General features: G+C 36.1%; 1 protein-coding gene and 1 long non-coding RNA gene across 2 annotated transcripts; one reads left to right on the forward strand and one right to left on the reverse strand.

Annotated features, from left to right (window-relative positions):
* Window positions 1-3310: 3310 nt before the first annotated feature.
* On the forward strand, window positions 3311-5011 carry LOC113779087. Its single transcript, XR_003469434.1, has 3 exons — window positions 3311-3545; window positions 4671-4753; window positions 4882-5011. It is a non-coding gene; the product is annotated as an uncharacterized LOC113779087 (long non-coding RNA).
* Window positions 5012-20516: 15505 nt separating this feature from the next.
* LOC113780559 (protein FAR1-RELATED SEQUENCE 5-like) lies at window positions 20517-23732 on the reverse strand. The gene is made up of 6 exons (XM_027326352.1): window positions 21615-23732; window positions 21411-21491; window positions 21172-21243; window positions 20899-21006; window positions 20717-20785; window positions 20517-20588 (listed from the first exon to the last, which is right to left on the reverse strand). Exons 1-6 carry the CDS (start codon window positions 23730-23732, stop codon window positions 20517-20519), a joined length of 2520 nt encoding a protein of 839 aa, XP_027182153.1.
* Window positions 23733-25556: the final 1824 nt, after the last annotated feature.

The raw sequence follows: 25556 nt of genomic DNA on the forward strand, positions 1-25556 counted from the left end.
TTCAAGAATTTATGATATTACTTCAAAAAACACCAACTAGTGCTTGAAATCAAATAAGCATAATAAGTTACCCTTCCCTCGATGGGAAATAACTCTACAACTTATATCAATAGAATAAAAAAAAAAGAAATTTCATGGGACTAATTGGACAAATTATATCAGTAGTATAGAAAAAAAAAAGATTTCAAGTTTTTTGTTGATCAGACAATTAAGCATTAATAAATAGCACCATTCTTCGCATGAATAATAAGTAGACAAGTTATATCAGTAGGACAGAAAAAAAAAATTTCAAGGTTTTTTTTTATTGATAAGGGGATACTCGAATTTGAACCCGAGATAACGACTTAGATAAGTGCATGTAACTCACAAATGCAAACCACAAAATTTTGAATTGTTACAAAAGTTAAGTTAGAATTTTTTTTCTCTTCCTTTTTGTAGAAAAAAATTAGACTCACTCTATTGTCTTTAAATTTTCCAAATTTCTGATAGGATAATATAAAGAATGAAAGAAATTTGAGAAGATTTAGAAGGAATACATTTAAAAAGGTAAAGGGATTATTAAAAAAATTAAAAGGGCACAAATGTAGGAAAAATTACTAAAGGGATAATTTTAGAAACCTCTCCTAAGGTTTTTGACAATTTCACTGTCTTTCCTTAAGGTTCTAAAATATCACTGACATTCCTTGAAACCAATTTTCTTGTAAGCTACGTATGCTAGTTCGGTAGCAATAACACGCTAGTTAAAGGGCAGGAGCCAGAGGTTAATTCGTCAACAATAAATATTAATAATCTACGAACCAATGGTGCAGAGTATAAAAAAAAAAAAAAAAAGAGTTCTGATCAAACTCTACTGATAATCTCTCCACCCTTGAATTAGTTCCTTGAATCCTATACTAGATTCAAGAATTTATGATATTACTTCAAAAAACACCAACTAGTGCTTGAAATCAAATAAGCATTAATAAGTTACACCTTCCCTCGATGGGAAATAACTCTACAACTTATATCAATAGAATAAAAAAAAAAAATTTTCATGGGACTAATTGAACAAATTATATCAGTAGTATAGAAAAAAAAAAGATTTCAAGTTTTTTGTTGATCAGACAATTAAGCATTAATAAATAGCACCATTCTTCGCATGAATAATAAGTAGACAAGTTATATCAGTAGGACAGAAAAAAAATTTCAAGGTTTTTTTTTATTGATACGAATTTGAACTGGAGATAACGACTTAGATAAGTGCATGTAACTCACAAATGCAAGCCACAAAATTTTGAATTGTTACAAAAGTTAAGTTAGAATTTTTTTTCTCTTCCTTTTTTGTAGAAAAAAATTAGACTCACTCTATTGTCTTTAAATTTTCCAAATTTCTGATAAGATAATGTAAAGAATGAAAGAAATTTGAGAAGATTTAGAAGGAATAAATTTAAAAAGGTAAAGGGATTATTAAAAAAATTAAAAGGGCACAAATGTAGGAAAAATTACTAAAGGGATAATTTTAGAAACCTCTCCTAAGGTTTTTGATAATTTCACTGTCTTTCCTTAAGGTTCTAAAATATCATTGACATTCCTTGAAACCAATTTTCTTGTAACAATTTAGCCCAATTAAAAAATAATAATAAAAAAATGATTTTAGGTGTGAAAAGAATTATTTATACCAAAAGTCCTCTCAACTATTATATTAGTTAGATTAAATATTTGATCTAACGTGTTAATTTACTGATGGGACCATTGCTACACATGGTCAATAAAAAAATTTTCATCGTCCATAATAAAAAGTAACAACTTTCAAAATTTAACAAAACAATTTTTTCCATACCTTAAGATTCTTTCTATCACTACAATTATAATAAAAATTCACCAACTGAAATCTCTTTATATTTGATTTCTTTTATTTATTAAGTACATAACTTGGAAAAAGGATGCCTAGTATTGGATTCTTTTTTTAGATGCCAAATTAGATTTTCTTTTTAACATTTCAAATTATGGTTAATTTAGTTTGTAAATGTCTTAATTGTTTCTTATGTCTAAATCCTTCAAATTTATCAAATGCATTACATTTGATTTCTTTTATTTGTCAAGTATATAAGAATTAAAAAAGAAACACCTAATAGTGGCTTTATTTTTAGATGGCAAATTAATTAACCTTTTACAATCCAAATTATGGTTAATGTAGCTAGCAAATGTTTAACTCTTTTCCTTCACATGTATGTCTAATTATTCTAAATTATAACGATAATTGAGTCCTTTAGTCATTAGTGATTGTAAGCATTGGATCCCAAATGACTGATAGGGATGATTAGTGAAAATTTTAAAGCTTTAGAAGAGGACAGTGAAATTGTCAGAAAACCTCAAGGGAGGTTTCTGAGATTATCCCTTAATAAAATTAAAAAATTTTGCTAACCCAATATTTAATTTTTGAAGTTGATGGAGGTCAATGCCCCGCACTGATTGACAATGGCTCCGCCCCGGATCCAAGGGCACTGACATTTTTCACGTGGAAACTTGCAATCGTGCACGACTTGACTTTGTACACCCATTCCTAAAGGCCGGGTGAAAAATGGTAAAAGATGTGGAAATTATCTTTTGCAATAATTGAGCGGGAATCACGATAACTTGTGGGGCCAAAGTTTAGCACTTGCGTATTAAACAGGTGTGATTAGGTAAGAGCTATGGCTTAAATCGTGATTAAAATTGAAGACGACGTAGGAATTAGCCAATTAGGATTCATTAGCGATGTTTCTTGTGCTCTTTTTGCAGGTAGGCAGAACCCACGGCCTTGCACCTTTCACATGCATGTCATTCATCTCGGTCTAGTAATAATGTTTGAAAGTCTTCCGGTTAATTAATGAAAAATGTCATAAAAGAGTGATTCTTAAGGACTTTTCTAGCCAGCACTTAAATTATACCTAACATATTATATGCATGCATGCAGAAATAAAATAATTACCTTATATTGCATTTATAAATTTGTCTTATTTAATTTTATATTTTAAAATATTAACTCTTGAATTATATTTTAACGAAGATAATTATGGCAGCTGATGGTCCCATTTAGAGGTGTCATATAAAATCATTTAACTAATTTTACCCATACCCGTTCATTAATAAATGAATATTGATACATTAAATTTTTATATATGGGTATAAATGAGTTACCCAATTATACCCATTTATTAAATGGGTATAATTGGGTAATCCATCTAACCCATTTAACCCATTTAACTTAGATTCCCAAACCTTTTGTATTTCTCGTTTTCACCGTCAATCTTCTTCTCCTCCCTACCAGCAAGCCCAATGCTTCCCTGCCCCCCTGCTTCCTCCAGTGTTTGTTTCCCCCATCTCTTCTTCCCGTCTTTGCTTAATAGAAGGTTTTTGCCCTTTCCATGTCCGATTCCTGAGCTGATCTCTGAATAAACCCGCGGTGTCTTGAAGATTTTCCTGGAGAATGTTAAGAGTCTGATGCCCACTTGGACTGCGTTTTCGCTCTAATGAAAGAGCCTGAGCTGAGTTGATCCAAGGTTCTTTTGGTATTGACATTTTTGGTATGCTGTACCATTCTTTTGTTTCTTATATAGGCCTTATATAACTGTTTGTAATAGCGTATGCAAATTTTTATTTAGTTAAGCTTGATTTTTCAGAGCTATATTACTTTGTTTGGTAACCAGTTAAGGTAATCTATGCGTTACTAGTTGTTGTGCCTTCTCTCTGAATTGGGCTAAGTTCACCCGGTAATCTGGTATGTGGTTTTGACAGTCAAGAATTTGATGTAGTTAAGCTTAACTTTGGAAGGCTAATAATGGTATAATTAATTTCAGGATTATCTAATTAAGTTCAGTTTTGCAGATTGCTGAATCTAATTAAATATTGCACCGTAGTATGTTACCATTCTTAAGTTTTTGGACATCTTGGACTGGTTAAATGATTGTTTCGCTTACCTTTGTTTGCAGATTGCATGAGATCTTATTTAGTAGATAGCTCTGTAGATTTATGGCTGGACCAAATTGACATACTTGGTAAAAAAAAAGAAGGCAATAATTGTTAAGTGTGCTTGTCTAGCAAAAACAATCACTGTATTGGTTCTACCACTATCGTGATTGTGATCAATATTTTCATCCTAGGAGCATTTGCCTGCTTGACCAATATCCAAATGTCAAATTTGGGGATTCCCTTCAAGTTGAAATTAAAGGGCTAATCAAAAGCTCCTTTGGCCCGAAAGTGATATTGGTTACTTATTGTTGACAACCTTTTACTACCATGTAACTAAGTAGTTATTGGAAGGTGAAGTCTCAATGTTTTGGCAGCAATAAGTGAACCACTTAAAAAAACAGGCAAATCCTACTATGGAAAAATTAGCAAGGAGGAAGCTTGAATTGTTAGGAAACTCTCTTGTTTTTTTTCACTTCCTCCAAAGTTAATTAGTTTGAGTATATATCAATTCCTTCCCCATCAAGTTAAGCCTAATTATTCCAACTTACACTTAGAAGTTCCAAAATAATAAACTCATTTCTTCTTGCTGTCCTCTCTGGATGATGAGTGGTCTGGCCAACTTGTTATGTGCTGGGGACGGGTTATATGGAGTAACAGGTATGTTATACTTAACCTTTCAGTGCACATGATCTTGTATTTTACTTTTTTGGTCACTTATTGAACTTTACTTTTGATTTCAGCTTCTGAAGATGAAGAAGATAAAGAAAGACTGAGTATTGACTTTGCACCTTTAGTTGCTAAACTTACTAACATTCATGTTTAGGTAAGCTGTATTCTTATGATCATGGAGATTGTTAGAAATATGGTGAAAAGAATTTTATCTTTCTGTTTAGATGAAATTTAAGTAGCAAAAAGCAGAACTTTGAATTTGGTTTTGGTTTTGATTGCCAGGAATCTTCTCTGTTTTGTGTTGAGCCAGGAGCAAACTTTTAGGTTGCTATCTTTGTACTGTCAAGTGGATATTTGTACTGTCACTGGCACTCCTTCAAGTTGCTTACAACAGGCGTTTGAAATGGTCGGTTTTGAAGTCACGTAAGCTGGTCCTCGATGTTGTCAACAAACTTGGTTTATTCTTCTCCTTGATGTTTATCAGAGGATTCAAATCAGGGAATAATATTTGTTTCTTGCTACAATATGTGTCTCTCTGCTGTGTTAAGTTTGTTCAACCTGCTTGGTGGTAATTTGTGCTAGCAGAGCAACCTGCAGTTATTATGCAAAATTGACACTAAAATTTTTGTAATGTAAGGGTACCTTTTTCTTCATTCACGTTCTTTTTCTTCATTCACCAGTGAGCTAGAGGAGTTTTATCATTTATGCTATGCAGTTGTACGAAGCTTGAGAAGCTGAAAGCTTGTTATTCGTATTTATTGAAAATTTGTCTTTATTTGTAAGCTAAATGAAGTGATTGCTCGTCTTCATCAGGATTTTTAACTATTTTTTATGTTAACTATTTTTGTTTTATTTATTATATTTATTTTTTGGTTTTATCTTATCGCTTTATTTCCTTGTAATTTATTAATTTGGTCATTTTTTAGCATCATCAATTTATGACAAATTTTAGCTTCCTTTCTTACCTTTTCAAATGAAATTTTAAATTTATAAACGAAAAAATACTAAGGGTTCAAAGTTTTGGATTAAATTTTTTTGTTAACTTTCATATTATTTAGTCCAAAATTTTAGATTCTCATTGTTCAATTATTAAATAATATGTAATTTTGCGACATGGCATGCGGATGGAAAAAAAATTGATAATTAGACTTATTTGGCATAATAAGTAAATATTTAAAATTAATGATGGGTGTAAAATGGTATAAATTGATAATTTAGTTTACAAAATGAATTTATATGAGCTTGTAAAAAATTAGAATAAATGGGTTATAAATGGATAATTGGGTTACCCAACTCATTTTTTGACTTACCCATTTATACCCATCTAATTAAATGGATATAAATGGGTTGACTCACTTATACCCATTACCCATTTTACCCAATCCAAACCCGTCCAAATCACCCATTTTGCCACCTCTAGTCCCATTGTAGTAATTTGATTGCTACACCACATTTTCAAATGAAATATCGAATTTATACTTTATAATCAATCAGAAGAGTTGCATGTATGGCAAAATTCAAAAGTTTAGTGGGATTGGATTGTGACTTGTGAGTCGCGACAATCAAATTACTATTGTGGTATTGTCAACAGTGGACGAGTAGATAGTTGTAGCTTTCTGAAAAAATGAAAAAAAGGAAAAGTAGGAGCTAGTTGTTCTGCACAAGTAGTCTAATAATGGATACGGGGCAGGAGCGGTCCTCAGAAGGACCGCTCCTGAACTGTCCCCTCACAGAAAGAAAGGTAAGGCCAGAAATAAACCACGTCAAAAGGCTTCAGTTTGGCCCAAAACGACGTCGTTTTATTAAGTGAGACAATAAAAAAAATGGTTATGCTCTGCTGACCGTAACGGCAAGAAACGGAACGTTATGACCACTAGTAAGCAAAGTCCCGCCCAAACCAAAATGAAAAGCGGCACTTAGACTCCCACCCAAACCAGACGAAGCAGTTGCATGCGAAAAGCCACGAAGGGAGAAATAAGAGGGGAAAATACGAGATTGGCAACACTCTCCGGCGTGACATTGCGAAAAGCTGTGGAAGTGCAACATTGGATACTGAAAAAATAGCAAGGAGAAGCAAGAAGTGGTGGAGTGGTGGACAAATTTCTGGTGATTCGGATTTGTTATAAGAAGAAGAAAGGTGAACCCAAGGTTGAAGAGCGGAAGATCGTAGGCGCGGGAGTAGTGAACGACCGAAAATCAGTCAGGTATTCAAATTTTTTTGAGGCCTACGATGATGCAGTAACATGTGTGATTTGACATGCTTGTTGAAGGACCTTACTTGTGGATGTTGTTGGCGTACAGTAGGATGATCGCTTAGAGGGATATCACGTGAGCACAATTTTGTGTATAGTAATGAGTAAGTGCAGCATGATAGGAGTATTATGAGTTAGTTTTTGAGCATGACAGAGTGAGAGTGGGAAAGAAGGGGGAAATCGTGCGGCACAACTGCTTGAGAAAATGTGTGCATGGGTTCGATAGTTAGTATTGAAAAAATGGATGCAGATTATAATTGAAAAAATGTTATCATGAAATTGGGATGGCGTTTTTGGGTCTTGAATGGTGTAAGTTTATTGTATTAGTTCGTGTGCACGAACACAGTGTTGGATAATTGTTACATGTTGTGGTTGAACAGGTACATAGAAATAATAGAGTTCAAATGTTTTGTACTGAGTTGTGCGTCTCATACTTGCTAATGAAAATGTTATTTTGAAATTGAGATGTCGTATTTGTGTCTTGATTGGTGTAAGTTTATTGTATTAGGGCGTGTGCATTAACACAGTGTTGGATAATTGTTACATGTTGTGGTTTAACAGGTACAGAGAAATAACAGAGTTTTAATGTTTTGTACTCAGTTGTGCTTCTCATATTTTCTTTTACATTGATGTTACAGGTTATTGGTTTAGTTGCATAAAGAGAGACAAGTTTCTAGGTTGGAAGTGAATGAGTACGAGAGTAGGTTATAAGTTGGCAATGTGAGACAGACGGAATAACGAATCATGAGGTTTAGCATAGTTAGTGTGGAATAACGGTTAAGAATCTTACTAGTTATTGTAGGTGCACATCATGTTGGATAGTCATTACACGCAGTCATTTAATAGTGACACTAGGAGAAGTGCACTGTAAAATTGGATGAACAATGACGTAAAATTGTTTAACGGGTTTGTTGCTTCATTCATATTGTTGAAGAGGGTGATAAATAAAGGAGAATGTGATTGAATTGAACTTGATAGGCAGGGGAATAGATTATGAAATGACTAAATGAGGGATAATTAACCAGAAAATTTGGTATTGAGACAAACAAATTGTGAAAAGGAAGATTACTTGTACAATAATTGTTGTGGTTGGACATCATCTTTGATAGTTGTTACACGTAATAGATCAGAAGTTACAATAATAGAACTGGTCTATAGAATTTCATGAAGATACTATAAATTTGGATGGCCCCTTATTCTACTGCATTGGTATTGTACAGTAGCATAATAAATAGAAGAAGAAATTGATGGATGAAGTACAATCTGATAGGTAGAACAACAGATTATGTAGATTAGTGGCAGTTGGAATAAATAACAAACTGTGAAGAATGAGTTACTGAGTGTGAGAAAAAATGTTACAGGTTGTACTATAACTAGCGTGACTAATATTTGATGCTCATATATTATGTTTAGCAGTACTTCATGATATGTTCTGACTGTGGTTGGAAAAAAAATTTTGGAACTGAAGTGCAATATGTTTGTTAAAAACATTAGTTTACAATGGCAAGAACGCGAGCAGGAAGCACACTTCAGGAAGCAGACAGAGAAGATCTCGCCGAAACAAGTGGTGGTACAGAACACGGTGCAGCACCCACTTCATCGAATAGGTAAGTGGCCAGTGCTTGCGTAGGTTAGACTTGGCATCATTATTCAGCATTACAATGTTGACTGTTCAGGGGCAGGATGGGAAGGAAAAGAAGCAGTAAAAGGAATGATCGTTTAGGTGGGGAGGAAGAACTGATTACAGCGGGAACAAGCGAGGTCGCAGAACCAGTCCCACCATTGAATCCATGGATGAAGTTCAGGTAAGATTATTGAATATGAGGGAAAAATAATGGTACTAAATAGCACATATAACTTTGGAGTTTTGAATGTGGACAGGAAAGAGTATCAACACACGGTTTCGGCGAAGGGTGTTAAGCTGACTGAGGTATGCTGTCCTAGCAAAATAAACTGAAGAATCATTGAACCGATGGGGTGCCTAAGGGAAAAATAGTGAAACGAGCAATTATTTTGTGTTTAGTCTAACGTGTTTTTTGATTTTATTTATTCAATGCAGTACAATGACATTGTCCGGGCAGCATATAATAAGTTGAGTGAGGAAGAAATGAGGAAGCGAAAGGAGGAATATTTGAAAGAGAAAGAAGAGTATGAGAAAGAAATGGAACGTCTAGGAAAGCCGATATTGCGAAAAACACGGGTTCAAATCAAGGTAAATACACGGCATGATTCATCAAACATTTAATGAAACTTATATTAGTCTAATGCATATATCTAAAAAATGGTGTAGAATCAGAAGTACACTATCCGATGCTCGCCAAAGCAGATGTCAAGTTTAGTTTCACGAATCGATGAAACTAAGAAGCAGCAGATTAGAGACATAGGATTTGGAGGGCTGCTAGACATACAGTGTCACTGGATTCCTAGTGGCATAGCTACCTGGCTTGTTGACAACTTTAATCCGACATTGAGCAGTTTAAATGTTGGTGGAGATGGTGTGCTACCTTTAACGTCAAAGGATATCAGTTTAATCCTGGGGATCCCGAACGAAGGTCCCGTTCCAGTTGAAGACACCGATACAACCGAGGTTGGGGGAAGTGGACCAAGTCGTAGGACATACAAATGGAATGAGCTCCCAAATGAGTTGGTAGCCATGAATGCAGGGGAAGAATTCTTAAGACTATTCGTGGCATTTTGTTGTGGATGTCTACTGGCTCCAACCACTAGAGCCGAGCACAAAATAAAGGTTTGGAACTGTACGCAATTGGTTGATAGGGTAGCCAGATTGAACTGGGCTGAGTATGTGAGGATCGTACTATGCAATAAGGTGCTAGAGGTGCAAAAGAAAAGTGAAAAGCAGCACCAATACGTTGGCGGTTGTATCTTCGTTCTGCTGGTAAGATTAGATAGTTGTAGTCATGACGAAAATATGCTCTAATTGTTACACAGTGCACCAGAGAGTCAATTAGTTTTGCGTGCCTTCATAACTACTGTCTGTATTTCCATATTTTATCAAATTCAGTGCGATGGATTGATTAGATTATGCTCAAATGAATGCGTCTACGATGATGTTTTAACAGTGTGGTCAAGCTTATCTACAGTTGAATTAATTACTGTATTGTATTGCAGATTCATTATCTTGATCGGGTACAAATACTGAAGCATAAAGTGTCGAGAACTACTCCGCGAGCTAAGGCATGGACAGATGCTCTGATCTCTGAAAGGGATGCACTTGAGATTAAAAATCTTGGAGCTTATGGAAAAGGAAAACTGGTAAAATGTTATATATTATTGATCTCATTTCATATAAAAGGTAGTGGTCTATGTATTGCGTGGCTTTTCTATTGAAATGGTTGGTTTAATTTGTTGTTAAAGATTGGACAATATGATCCGGAAGATAATGAATATGATGGGCAGAGTACTGAACTACCCCCTGATTTGGTAGGAATGCTGATGAACAGCGGGCACGCCGATATCGGTGTAAGTGGGTCTGTTCCATGATTTAATGAAATTTGTTATTTGATTAGACGTAATTACTGCATATTGTAAGCAACGTTATTGGTTATTGATAGGCCTATGAACTTCATTCATGTTGTAGTATCATGTTAATATGTGATACCAATCCCAATATTACATCCCTGTCTAGAGAGTTATTAAAAATTAAGTCACATGAATGGAAATACAGAAATATAGTGATCTCTTGGCCAATCATGTTATAAATGTATGAAGTTTCAATGATCCTGGGTGACCATTTTATTTTTTAGTATATAAGTTACAGTTATAGAACCTATGGCCGCAATTCAAATGTTAAATTAAGAACCTTTGCGTAAATGTACTATTGTATATGCCTGTATTGTATGAAATTGTTGAGAGCATGTGGCTCATTTATGGATTGATAATTTCATCATCTAACTGCAGGCTGAGCTAAATGAGCTGTATAATATTGCTGTTAGTAGCCAACGAAGGATATTGAAGATTGCAGAAATCCTCTCCTCTCAGCCGAGAGCAAAAGCTTCCACTTCTGGGACTGAAGCATTGGACAAAGGAAAAAAACCTGTACAGGAGGACTATACAATGCACAAGAGTCCTGATACCGAAGAAGAGCCGGAATTTCAATCTGCCGAAGAAGGGGCAGACGACGAGGATGATGATGCTGAAGAAATTGATGCAGAAGGGTCTGATGAAGACGAGCATAATGCAGCGCAGGCCGAGAAAGACGATGCCAATACGAGGACAAATATTGAAGGTATCCAAGATCCAGAGCTGAATGAAGATGTAATGGACGTGGAGAATCCAATTCCTACCTCATCAGTCGTACCCGATAACAGCAGTCGCGGATCGGAACAAGGGACCACCATGACAACAACTGCGCAAGGAAGCATTATACAGCTTCAAGAGCAAGAGCAGGAGCAATACAGGTCAAACGTCATAGAACCTGCCGAAGAGGGTCAATGTACGGTGCAACCACCTTTGCACGCCAGTGCATCGACGTCACACATGCTTGAGCAAGAAATGCCACGAAAGTTGCGATCATATGGTCGAAAGCGGAAAGGTTGGTATACTGTTATTATTCATAAGGTTGTAATTCATGTACTATGACTGTAACATCTATTATCATATACGGTAACTGTGTTTATACCATCATGATGCTACGTACACGGGTCTGAACTCAGGCTTGTCATCATCGAAAACTTGTTAAGCATACTGTCATACCCTGTCCGATATGAAACACATATGAAGTTGATGTAACAAACGTAATTAGGCATATTATGAAAGTATAACTTTATTGATGTTAAGAAGTTAGTGTGTTTCGAAAAATGTTAGTTACATTCCAGTGTAAAAATGTTACAAAATTGTTATTGAAAAGTTACAGTGTGTTTAAAAATTGTTACCAAAAAATGTGAAAACTTATAGATTTAAAATTAGTATGTTTGAAGAATGTTTACAGTGTGCTTGAAGTTTGTCACGAAATAGTAACCTGAAAGTTACAGTTTGCTCTATTGAATACACAACTCCATATTCGCGGATCGTTAGTCACGGAATTTATTTTACATTATTGTATAATAGTTATCGGAAAGCTATTTCATAATTAATGCAGGTGATGTAATTGAAGAATTTTAGTTACGAAGTGTTTGTAACTTGTTACATGAGTGATTATTTAGACGAAAGTTGAATGTTATTGGAGACTGTTAGTCATTATAATTAATAGATAAGTTACAGTTTCCAAAATTCAAACATAACTCCATATTAAATGATTGTTGTTTAAATGTGTGTTTGTAAGTTGATACTCACTTATTTATTGGTCAAAGTGCATTTGAAAACTCTTAGAAACAGTTAGTTTAGCATACTGTTATGGTGTGATTGAAGTCTGTTACAAATTAGTTATTGAGAAGTTAGTGTGTTTGAAAATTTATCACAACTGTTTGAAAAGTGTTAGTTACAGTGTGTTTGAAGAGTTGTACAAATAGTTCTTAGGACAGTTACATTGCATTTGAAAAATAATCGATTGGTGTTTGATGACTGCTAATTGCATTGTGTCTGAAGAATGAAGCAAAATACCTTATAATTTGTTAGACGACAACAAATGAATATCATATGAAATGCATGTTATTTGTCTTTTGTAGGAGGCCTTGACGTTGAGGTGAAGCACAAGTCTACACGTGCAACAAAGAAGAGCACTGTTCTGCGGTCAGCAGAGTTCATTCTACCAGCACCTGTGACAGTTAGCCTATACGAAAAAAATGTGGCTGCATATGCATGGGATCCGGACCAAAATCTCAAGTAAGATTCTTAACAAAACTATTAATTCGATCTTGTGATCCATTCACTACAATAAGTACGCGTGTGGTTCATAAGAAGATGGCATAGAAAAACAGATTGAATATGGATGAGATTGGAGTTCATATACATTAGTCAGATTTTCGTGTTTTGGAGTAGGAGTAATAATTATTAGTAAATCGTTTAATTGTGTCCTGGATGTGATAGGGACATACTTGTTCAAATGTATCAATTTTCGCTGACTCGGCTTGACTTGAAGACAATGGAAAATGGCATGCATGTGTCTAATCGGGTCAGTAATTCATTACTTTTAGTCAAAAAGTTTGATTATGTATCTATTGATAGGAATAGTCATACGTAAACTCACCCAAGCAACACTCAATTATATGTTTTGATCACCATTTGCCATTGATTAGGTGATTGATATGTTTGCCCGTCTCATGAATTGGGGTGGAAGAACTGCCAAAATTAGGAAGCTTGAACGCTACATCGTAGAACCTGTTGCAGTTGTGAGTTTGAAATTTGGACTGCATCCTACAGTTGTGTTAAAGATGCTCATCATCATATCTGAATTGGTATTACGATCCAACGCACCATTATTAATGTCTTCTATGCACCTTTCACTCGGCTATGTTATTGGTTGCAGGAAGGAATTTTAAAAATGGGAAAATTCGACAAGCTCTCTGATGCCAGCTTATCTGCTAAGCTTCTAAAGCTCTTCAAGGTTCGCAATAACAATACGGGGGTTGATCCTGCAAATTGTGATTGGGTATGCAATTATCAGTTTTAATCCAAAACTTCTTATGTGACTGTTAAACATTCAAAACATAGTCATACTCGGTTATGTAGAATGACCTGTCTGACCTTTTTCATACCTCATTTGGCGCAGATACTTGTGCCAGTATGCATAGAGGGGTCTTGGTTTGTCTACAGCTTCGGTGTCTCAGAGAAAGAAGTGCACGTGCTAGACCCTGATAGCAGTCAAGCAAAGAGCAAAGACATTAGTGTACTGAATCGACTGGTATGTTGGACAAATTGCTAAATGCATTACACGACATGACAGTGACACATTAGTGGATTGTAATCAGTTTTACATAATCTTTGGTGATATAGAAACGTTCACTGGGTTTGGTTGTGGCGGCAAAGTTTGGCAAGGAAATTGACTTCTCCAGTTTCGGATTTTCTGTTGCCGATGTCCCTCATCACTCACCCAACAAAGTGTAAATAGTTTGACTTCTCCTGTCATTATTGTTAGAGCGTGTACTAAGTTTTTTGTCCAACATATATACCATAACTGACTAATGAGAAGACAACGTGACCAGGTGTGACAGTGGTGTTTTCGTTATGACATTCCTAGAGCATTGGAGCGGAAGGTTGGCTGTTCGGCTTACAGAGGTATTACAATTGATATTCCTTTTCTCCCTACAATCCATCTGAAATTGATTTAATGCTTGTTACCTCGGCACTCAACTATGCTAATTCCTACCTCTTGTGCTGATAGGAAAATGTTGGCAAGTATCGAGTGCTGTACACAGCTCGATTGTGTAACTCAGCGGCGAACTCAAAGTTTCCGGACAGCTTCGCAAACCTGCAAGTACCTAAACGGGCGCAGTTGAATGTTGGTAATGCCTGATTTATAAGTATTCATGACTGGGAGAGAAAGAAATTCACAAAATTGCATTTGACGTGCTTTTGTATATTATTACATGTGTATTACAGCTTTTGGATTGCTGTAACTAATTTTATTATGGAGTCTACTCAGAAGGACCTTTCTTTTGAGACAGTAGTTTTGTTTTTCTGGAGACATTAGCATCAATACTGATTAGCAATTTTTATCGTGGTGCTGTTTATTTATCATTTGTGGCCATAAATTCTGAATTTAATTCAGATTTTCTATTGACACTAGAATAATGTCAGTAATAACATTAACGGAGCATTAATTGGTTCAATTGTGTCGTGAATCTATGGTTCAAAGATGCTCGTCGTGACTCTGTGCCAACTATACTAGAACCTACATTGAACAATGTGTAACTATAGAACAAGCGCCCAATTAGTTTGTTGCAAAATTAGTTATTGAAAAGTTACAGTTTGAAAATTAATACAAAACTTTCATATATAACTGCTGGTAGTTACAAAGTGTTTGTAGGTTGTTAGTCAAGAATTATTGGGAAGTTACAGTGTTTTGTATGACTGCAACAAAATAGTTATTTGGGAAGTTACAGTTTGAAAATTAATACAAAACTTCATATTTGAAAACTGTTAGTTACGATGTGTTTGTACGTTGTTACAAAATAGTTTTGGGAAAGTTATAGTGTGTTCGTAGAATGTTACAGAATAGTTAGTTGGGAAGTTGCAGTTTGAAAATTAATATAAAACTCCATATTTGAAAACTGTTAATTACAAAGTGTTTGTAGGTTGTTACAAAATAGTTTTTTAAAAGTTACAGTGTGCTCGCTAAGTATTACAAAATAGTTAGTTGGAAAGTTGCAATTTGAAAATTAATACAAAAGTCCATATTTGAAGTCTGTTGGTTACGAAGTGTTTGTAAATTATTACAAAATAGTTATTGGGAAGTTACAGTATGTTCGAAAACCGTTACAAAACAGTTACTCGCAAGGGGATAGTTTGAAAATTTTTACAAAACTCCATATTTGAAAATTGACATTTTTTACGAAGTATTTGTAGGTTGTTACAAAATAGTTATTGGGAAGTTGAATGTTAATAAAGACTATTACAAAATGCTTCAATGGGAAGTTAGAGTGTGAAAATTAATACAAAACTCCATGTTTGATGATTGCATGCTATAGTGTGCTTATAGGTTGTTACAAAATAGTTATTGTGACAAATGACGAATGACATTCAAATAAAATAGTTTATTTGAACACACTCGAAAATGGCATGCATGTGTCGAATCGGGTCAGTAGTTTATTACATTTATTCAAAAAATTTGATTATCAATTTATTTATTGGATTAGTGATACGTAAACCCAATTGTAACAGTCAATTACATGTTTTGAGTTTTGTGTATGTCTTAAAAAAACATGTTACTTATTCTATACTTACTAATTGTCCAGAATTTAGTTACTAGCTTATATCGTTTCTTGCCACATATTAACTCCCACCTATGTGTACGACCGTGTTAGCTCATGATCGACACACAACCATTAATTCAACAGAAGGTTAAAACACTAAAGCTTATGTGACCCAAAAGGAGTTTTAGATCGTTCAAATGTCTTCATCGAGCAATTTTGGTAGCGGATCTACTGAGTTAAGGTACCAATATCGGTACTGCCACTGCGGAAAAAGGGCTGGGCTGAAGATCGTGGAGTCACAGAAACCAACGAAGGGGTTGCTGTACTTCTATTGTGAAGGAAAAACTTGTGCTTTTTTCGCTTGGTGTCATCCAATAGGGAGGAATCATGAGCAACTTCAGGCTAACTACTGCCCTCCCTCACCGAATCGACAAGCAATAAGTAGAGAAAGCTCCTTCGACAGTCCCGGAACAGTGCAAAATGAACCAAACTCTTTCCCGTATCATGTGCATCGAATCGAACAAGATATTCGACAAATGAAAACCTTCATGATGATATCGGTAGCGGTCACCTTTCTGTTGATCCTAATAGCAATTTTTCGCTGACAGCACTTTCAATTTTTCGCCCCATGGGAGGGTATAAACTTCGCCTGTAGTTTGTCGGAGATGTATCCTTCATAGGCAAAGTTACACTGACATCCTTGTACTGTTGACTTTCCATTTTGGCAGGTGATCTAGAAGATAGAGTAAACAGTAGATCCAGTCGTATAGTTGTATGAAACTGGTGAAGTCACACTATTAGTTTTTTGTGGAGTTATATGATTGCTCTTTTATCTGAAATCACCTGTGTTGTTCAATTATTTTGTGTTAATGACTCCAACTAATTGAAACTATTAATTGTATAATGATGCACAAATGGTTACCTTAATTGTAAATTGTTACAATTCGTACGTTCTTACTTACAGTTTTGTTCGTCCTAAGTTACAACATTCAGTGAATTAGTTGTAAAATTGAAAATCTTTAATAAAGCATCAGGAGCAGAAGGAGGTGCTTATTCAGGTACTATCACATTGTGGGTCATTGAATGACCAACGCCATTCAGTTTTACACATCTGACTCTGGGCCAAAAAACTGACATTCATTGTGAGATTTTGTGCACAATATTTTGCGTATTACTGTGTATGCACAATGTCGAAATTAAGGTCACTAATGTGTAACTCAGTATTCACATCGGTACCCTTAATGTTGCAATACAGGTCTTACCATGATAAAAATTGCCCAATTGGTATTTTATTTTCTGATGCTGATTAGTGACACGACGTAACACTTATTATTTTATGTATCGATACTAAAAATATAGTTCAACAAATTTTGTCCATACGATTGACAAACTGTTCATATATTGTTACAATTCGTAAGTTATTATTTACCTCTTTGTTCGTTCTGAGTTACAACATACATAAAATTTCTGGTCGAATTTGAAATCTCCTATAGAGCATTGGAGCAGAAGGAGGTACGAACCGGTCATAGAGGTAGTAAATTTGGGTCATACACCGACCAAGGTCATAGAGTGTTACACATCTGACTCTTGGCCAAGAAACTGTTGCATAATTTGGGCTGTCATACCTCCCTGTGACAGTGTAACTGTGCATGCACACAGTGAAATGTACATGAATCTAAGGTGTAACTCTGTATCCACGTGACTCTTAAAAGTTGGTGGACATGACCAAAATATGATAAAAGCTGCAAACATGTGTTGAAATCTGTAAACGATTGGCAACAGCACGTAACACGTATATTCACTGTCGGTACAACAAATCTGGCCTGGAAACGTAACAAAACTTATCCGACATGGTTCAGGCACTGCATGTGGGTCTACAGTCTCTTCTCCCGTGATGTACTAGTTGCCCTCATATGCGTTCGTGAAGATCTCATTATTTTAATGAGATGTTCGAGAAAGTCTCGCTACGCAATGTTTTGGGGTTCGAAACGATCATCGTAACTATTTTCAATAGATACTTAATAAAGTGTCTAAGAAATTTAATGTGTCAGTGGGAGGAATTATCGTTTCTACCAAGGGCAATAGCACAAACAAGAGAAGAGAAAAGATTCATCGAATATTAACTAGTTGTATTATTACTAGTTGTAATATCGGGGAATATTTAGTTGGAATATTATTCAGTTTTAAATAGAGCAAACGAAAAGCTGCTGATTGCAAATTCATTAGTTATAATAAATTGTAACATACAGCTAACTGGTTGTAACCCAATCCGTACATAGTGAAACGTACAGGTCACTGATGTGTAACTGTTTATCCACATGACCCTTAATATTGGTGTACAGGTCATTTCATGACAAAAGCTGCAAAATATGTTTTATTGTGTGAACAGATTTGACACAATTCAATGGCATGCATCGAACTCTACAGCTTCCACTGCCACGACAAAATTGTTTGGTCTGGAATGCGTTGTCCAGTGATATTTTACTACATTGTGAGGGTCCTGCGGACTATAAAAGGGCGCGGTTGCAGTAGTATATCCCTCAACAACAAAGATTTTTCCGTCAACCTTTCACTACTACACAAACATTTTTCATTTTCAATAACTTCACACTTCCTATTTCATTCTACCGTCTGGGTGGCAATGAACCCGTGCATGAAATTTATTATTAGTATTCTTCAACCCTCCTCTAACCTCAATTGCAGTGTCATCAATAGAGGGTTCACACTGAAATCAAGCTCTTGGGTGCCAAATAGCAGCCAGTAGGTTGCATGATGTTCGAGAAGATCTCGCTAATTTAATGAGATGTTCGAGAAGGCCTCGCTACATCAATTATTTTGGGGTTCGAATCGACCATCTCTATGTTCTCAATAGACACTTAATAAAGTGTCTAAGAAATTGTATGTGTTAGAGGGCCGGACTTATTGTTTGTGCCAAGCGCAATTGCGCAAACGAGAGAAGAGGAAAGGTTCATCGGATATTAACTAGTTGTAGTATCACTAGTTGTAATATCAGGGAATTTCTAGTTGTAATATCAGTAGATTTAACTAGATAAGACGAAAAACTGCCGTTTGCATATTCATTAGTTGTAATCAATTGTAACATATACATAACTGGTTGTAACTCAACATGTACATGGCGTAATCAAAATTTGTTGCATTTTAAATATTAGTTACCCTACTTTCAAATTACTTGTCCCAACGAAGTATCATGTTCTTCTGCGAAACTGTTACTTATTATGTGGTCATGTGGAACCAAGCCAAGCCGCCAATATCAAGTTCATTTCTGTACTGAATGAGTAATACATATTGAAGTGCCTGTAATACTATCTGTAATACTTATCGTTAATACAATTGTAAACAAATTGTCTAAATTTTAACATATAGGCAAATGACAAGGTGCCTGTACAAGAACATCAATAAGAGGTAACATCTTATTAACGTCCTGTAATTTACGTAAATACTGGTGGTAACTTCTTGTTACACAGGAAAAGTAAGGTGACTGATGAATAATTGGGTATTCACCTGACCCAATTGTTCTTGGAGTACAGGTCATGGTCGAATCAAATTCAACAATTATTTCATCCACACACTATACATTTGACTACACGTTGAGTCTATTGTCTCGTTAATAGGTGGTGTCATGCCTTCATCTACTCACCCAGGAGTACCATCCCGTGGAGAACAACATGAAATGACATAGCAAGCAGTTGGTCAAGTTGTCGGAAGAAACCATTTACTATGCATGGTCTTAAATAGGTGCTCTGTTTAAAATTTCTACCTCTTTTTTTCTATCACCTAATTCTTTATCAGTAGATCCTTCCTTTCATCCAACCAAAAAACAGTAGGTATTAGCATAGTCATGCAATCCACAAACGAAGGGTCTCATACAAGCTCACCATCAAATGTTCGGCAAAAAAGACGCAAAGTATCATTGGATCCAACAAATGCCATAAGCAAGTATGAAACACCAGATGGGAGGATTTTATATGGTACCAAACGCGAGTTCAGGAACGCTCCACTTAACACCAACAATTCTCTGGGACTAGCTGGTCACATTTTTAAAAATACCGTCAACGATCATCTACCGCATGGCTATTTCGTTATGGACCATGAACCCATATGGGAGCCTGTTCGTGAGCGAAGAATGGAATTAGAGGTATTTTGTCGCTGGCATTGCATCCGCATCCCGAGAACAAGGTCAGCGGATCTTGTTATAGGACCACAAGCCAATGATGCAAGCGTATTACACAGACTACAGCGAGAAGTTATGCAGACGGAGCGTAGGCTTCACAGGTTCCACGAGATCCAGGCCGCAAAAAAACATGGTATTGGAAAACAATTTAATGTTCAGCACATTTTAGCAGATCCCATGCTTATATCCGATCCGGACCTATCTGACTTTACTGAATCAAGCGACGATGACTTTCAAAGGTACATACCCCATTGTCTAATGCATGACGGCGTTCCCAGGTGTTGTATGGGATACAACTGATAACAAGAGATGTAGTTCAATGTTTGTTAGGGTAGCGGTAAAACTATACTCATTATAATCTCTACTCAAACAAATTGCTTACCATATTTGGATATTAATCATGATTGTTAAACAGTCGTAATTAGTTGTAACGTAACAGTAACAGATCCCTAACTGGTTGTAACCCATTGTGTACTGTTCGTTCTTCCTTTTTGTTGCATTGTAATCCACTTGTCTAAATTTGAAAAGAGTGAAACATCAATGGTGCCTGTATAACCTCGTCAATAAGTTGTAACAGCTTACTAACTGCTTGTAACGTACATATGCAGCATTCTCAAGTTGGGATAATCACTTAATGTCTCGTTCAAAATGTACAGTTACACATCATTCATCAACCTCATTTTGGGGGGAGGCGACGTCAACGCGTAGTTGCAATCCCTGTGTGTTATTTCTTCCCTGAAATGCGTAACGATGGCAAATCAGCAAATATTATTAATAAAACATATGATTAATGATATACGATGTCCAAGTCTCCAATTAATAACATTACATAAATATGTGCTGTAACGATAAAAATTTGTCACCTGAGGTGATGGTGCAAATGCATGATATGCATCAACATCACAGTGTGTTGAAATTGCCCCACGCTCCTCCTACATTATATAATATAAGTAATCGACTGTCAACAAATCATTACCAGTGCCTATATTGCTCACTTATAAAGTTAAATTGGACTAGACATTATAACAAAAATGATATATCAGACCATTAAGACATCTCTGACGGAGTTATGCTTGGAAAAAATAGAAAATCTGGGATGCATCCATTCTGTAGGGACACTTGCAGGAGGCCCCTGATTAGCGAAACGGTGGACCTTGAAATAATAAAAAATAATACGTTATTAAAGCGAGCATACATTAATTACATAATTTGCATGATTTGACAGCCTTCGGGAGCTCACCGTTACAATTAAAGAAAAAAAGGTAGCTCTATTACATGAACAAGAAGGTTTTATTTTAACTACTAAATGTATGCATACCGTTTGATTTTCATCGATATCGGGAGCAACAGCATTTGGAGGGCCATTCACTGTCTGACTCATTGAATGCGTCTACAAGTTTCGTATGGGCAAAATCATTGTATAACACAAATAAAATACGTATATCAGGAGGGATGACGGCCGTAACAACATTATCACATAATGTAACATCAATGTAACTATTTAGGCTGTTAGAAACATCCAGATAAAAGCAAGAGTCATGTCCATTTTATACTAACCGAAACAGAGTCAGTAGATGAACGGCATCCCATAAACATGTATTCCTCAAATGAAACCGATGTCGGCTCCGATTCTGAGACCTACAGTATTGACACGGTAATAATATTATTTCATAATGAATGTTACCTAAACTTTAGTTAATAGTATAACAATAACTTAATTTTAGCATAAATGTTTCCCAAGTACCAAATTTTGATCCATACCGTAGTCTGTGTAGTCCTTGATAATCTAGATTTTCTTTTTACTCTGTCAAATTTATCGACCCAACTTCGCATCACTCTACTTTTCTTCCCACAGCCTCGTTTTTTAATGCCTCTTGCGACTACTGCCTCCCCCATTTCATTTACAATTTCAATTTTATCTCGTTCCTCCATATTCAGATTTTTTTGATTTTGCAAAGGTTGCTCTTCACTTTCTGAGAGGAGGAGCTCAACTCTCTTTGACAAATCGGATATGACAGTGATTGCTACTTTGCTGGTGTCCTCCGACATTGCTGCTCGAGTTGCGACCTTAATCATGGCTGGAGCGAGCTCCCGATAACGAGTTGAAATCATGACTTTAGGATCAGTCACAACTTCCTGTCCTCGCCGATCAAAACAGTCTCCAGCCCGAGCTCTTTTTGTCCATCGCCTCTTAATGTATTCAAGAGGAATTATTTTTATGCCCACGGTATCAAACACCTTCAACGCGTGCCCACATAAAATGCCTTCATTCTCGTATTTTTTGCAACTGCAACGTACACTTAGATCATTCCGATTGAATACTACTGTTCTTTCAGGTCCTCCATCATACCTCATGACCGTAAACTCCACAAACATCGCTGCATCTTGTTGTCTCAATATAACCATAGCTGTTGACTCACCATATTCATTTTGGAATGCAACAAATACGGTTGGTGAATACGTCTCTGATGCATGCACAAGCATAGGTGTTTGTCTTAACCCTACCATGGGGAGCTTTTGCCTCATTTCATATTCTGCGATCAGTTCATTATATCTCTTTTCATCAACCACCCGATTGAAATGTCTAAAGAACTGCACAAGGTCATGATCCAGTTTCAAATGATTTTTAATTGCTGCATTTAGGCTTTCGCTGAGTTGGGTGCTTCGCATTCCCGCGGTCCATCTTTCTTTCATCATGCACCTTGCCCATTTATCACGAATTTTGTACAACCCTGAGAGCCATTCATTATTTTCAAGATTGTGTTTCTTCACCATCGCCTCCCACACCCTATTGAATTGTTCCACTTCTTCAAACTCATACATGCAGGCACCAAACATGTATGGAAGATCACTATTTTCCTTGTAGTGATTGCCAAGATGTTTCATAAAATTACGCCTTATGTGAAACGTACATAGACCGTGAAATGTTTCAGGCATGACAATTGAAAGAGCGGCTGCCATGGCGTGATCTTGGTCGGTTAGTATGGTACTTGGATGTTTTCCGCACATTGCTTCTAAAAATGTACCAAACACCCATTTGAAAGAATCTATCGTCTCATCATACATAAGGGCAGCACCGAATATCACAATTTGCCTATGCTGGTTAAAACCCACAAATACTCCAAGTGGCCGGTATTCTTTATTTGTTTTGTAGGTTGTGTCGAATGTGACTACGTCTCCAAAAAAGTTGTAGTCAATTAACATTCCTGCATCAGCCCAAAAGATATTCGTTATCTGCTCTTCACAGTCCAGCTGTACGGCATGAAAAAAGGATGGATTCTCGAGTGTTTGCTCTTGAAAATAATTCAGCATGCTACCTGCTTCTCCATATTTCAAGCTCCTTTCCCGTCTCGTTCGAAGATATCGTTTAAGATCATCCCGAGTATATCCCACATTACCCATTCCACCTGCTTCCGTTCCCATAAGCTCATGGCTCTGTTTCAATGAAAGCCCAGCATCCTCGCTTATTTCAGCTTGGAATCCTTGAGCCACACTCACTTTTCTTTGTGATGGCATCATGTGAGCACATTGAGCAATGTGCAACTCATGATTATGCTCTAAGACAAGGTCATGCACACGGTACTTCATTGTCCCTCTAAACAACACGATAACCATCTTAGCTCCACACCCTGTTTTCATCGGCGCTCGTGTCCTCTTTGGCATCACATCACCTTCGTACTTGCGTTTCACACCTTCCTTGCAGCAACTATATCTCCTAGACGTGGTCACGCCGTCTTTATCTTTATTCAGATAGTCTTTACGTACACTGAAACCCATTTTAAAGGCATACTTGTTGTAAAACTTGTACGCATCCTCTTCACTGTTGAACTCCATTCCTAATTCAGGGGTCCCATTTTCTGTCAATTTGCTGTAATCCATTACTTCTACTCCTGCCAATTATGCATCAAACACCCTAATTTGCAACATTTCATGAATAGTATGTACATAAACGACAATATAAATGTATATTACCATTTATAATGTGTTATGAATCACACATTACTCGTATACCAAATCCTATTATTACGCTTATCAATATGATTAATGATTCACATCACCTTACTTTTACTCTAAGACAACGACATTATCTATGTACAAATACAACTCCATGTACACTAACTTATACGGACTGTAATGTATTGGTCACACGATGTAAGTCTATTTTAACTGTATGTACATCCACGCTGGTGATTATATTTTGATTCTAGATTCTTTAACTTACTGGACCTTATGTCATTCGTTAATGACAACCGCATAAACCAACTCCACATTTTCTACTTTTTTACATTTTGAGGGCCAAACAAGTACTTTCTACTCATTGTAATATATTTCTTACATCATGTAATTGACTTACAACACAAGGTTCACCCATTTATTATTCACATATGTGTCTTTTCCTCTGTTTCACCTCATTCAACTCTGCGCCTCTATTTTATACACACTGTATGGTTAGGAGAGGGGCAAACTAATATTGCTCCATGAGCATGGACCAATTACTAGATGCACAATAATTCATATCAATTGTAATACGGTGGCTATAACATGTAACTAATTTACAACAAGATGTATATTCATTCACTTGTTAAATGTGACTTTGTTTCTCTCATCTTTCCCTAATTCTAGTCGATGGTTTACTTGAATACATAACCCTACTTTCTACTCATTGTAATATATTTCTTACATCATGTAATTGACTTACAACACAAGGTTCACCCATTTATTATTCACATATGTGTCTTTTCCTCTGCTTCACCTCATTCAACTCTACGCCTCCATTTTATACACACTATATGGTCAGGAGAGGGGCAAACTAATATTGCTCCATGAGCATGGACCAATTACTAGATGCACAATGATTCATATCAATTGTAATACGGTGGCTATAACATGTAACTAATTTACAACAGGATGTATATTCATTCACTTGTTAAATGTGACTTTATTTCTCTCATCTTTCCCTAATTCCAGTCGACGGTTTACTTGAATACATAACCCTAGGTCTTCCAAAAACTACTATCCCATTATAGTCCATCACTGAAAAGCTGAATGCTCACATACACACAGATACGGTACACACATACAAATACAGTACAACTTCACTATTCTTCTATCATTTTCATATTATGTCTTCAGTGACTCTAATTTCAGCCTTCCTTTAACAGATGTGCATTTGGGTGACAAATTATTGGTCACAATTACTGACATGGTTCAGTCATGTTACCTTGGTCTGCTAATACGCTTCACGTTTCACCGAAGTCGGAGACGTAGCTGCTTCTGCTATTAAGTTGAAGGACAAAATCTGGTTTCGTGAGATGCTGAATTTCCTCTATTTGCTTCTACCTTACCGCCGCTCTTGCACGCATTCAGAATACATACAACACTCTTATACCCAATTGGAGACCACAACTGCTTCTGCTATTCAGTTTTACGGATAAACTTTGGCTTCATCTCTGTTTGCTTCTTCCATGCCGCCTGCCTCTCCACCCACTTTTCTGTCAATTGCTACCTTCATCAGAGTAGACTACACCCACTTCACCTAGAAACACCTAGTAGGTTGAATCCCACCTGAACTTCAGCTTTCTGCTTTCAGTGAGTGGTTGGTCAGAGTAGATTACCTTCACAAGCACATGAAAACGCTTCCCTCAGTTTTGTTTTCTGCGGCTAATTCAAAATTTCAACTTGAATTTCAAAAACCAATTCTCT

Source organism: Coffea eugenioides, chromosome 8, assembly GCF_003713205.1.
Source record: "Coffea eugenioides isolate CCC68of chromosome 8, Ceug_1.0, whole genome shotgun sequence".
Classification (NCBI taxonomy): domain Eukaryota; kingdom Viridiplantae; phylum Streptophyta; class Magnoliopsida; order Gentianales; family Rubiaceae; genus Coffea; species Coffea eugenioides.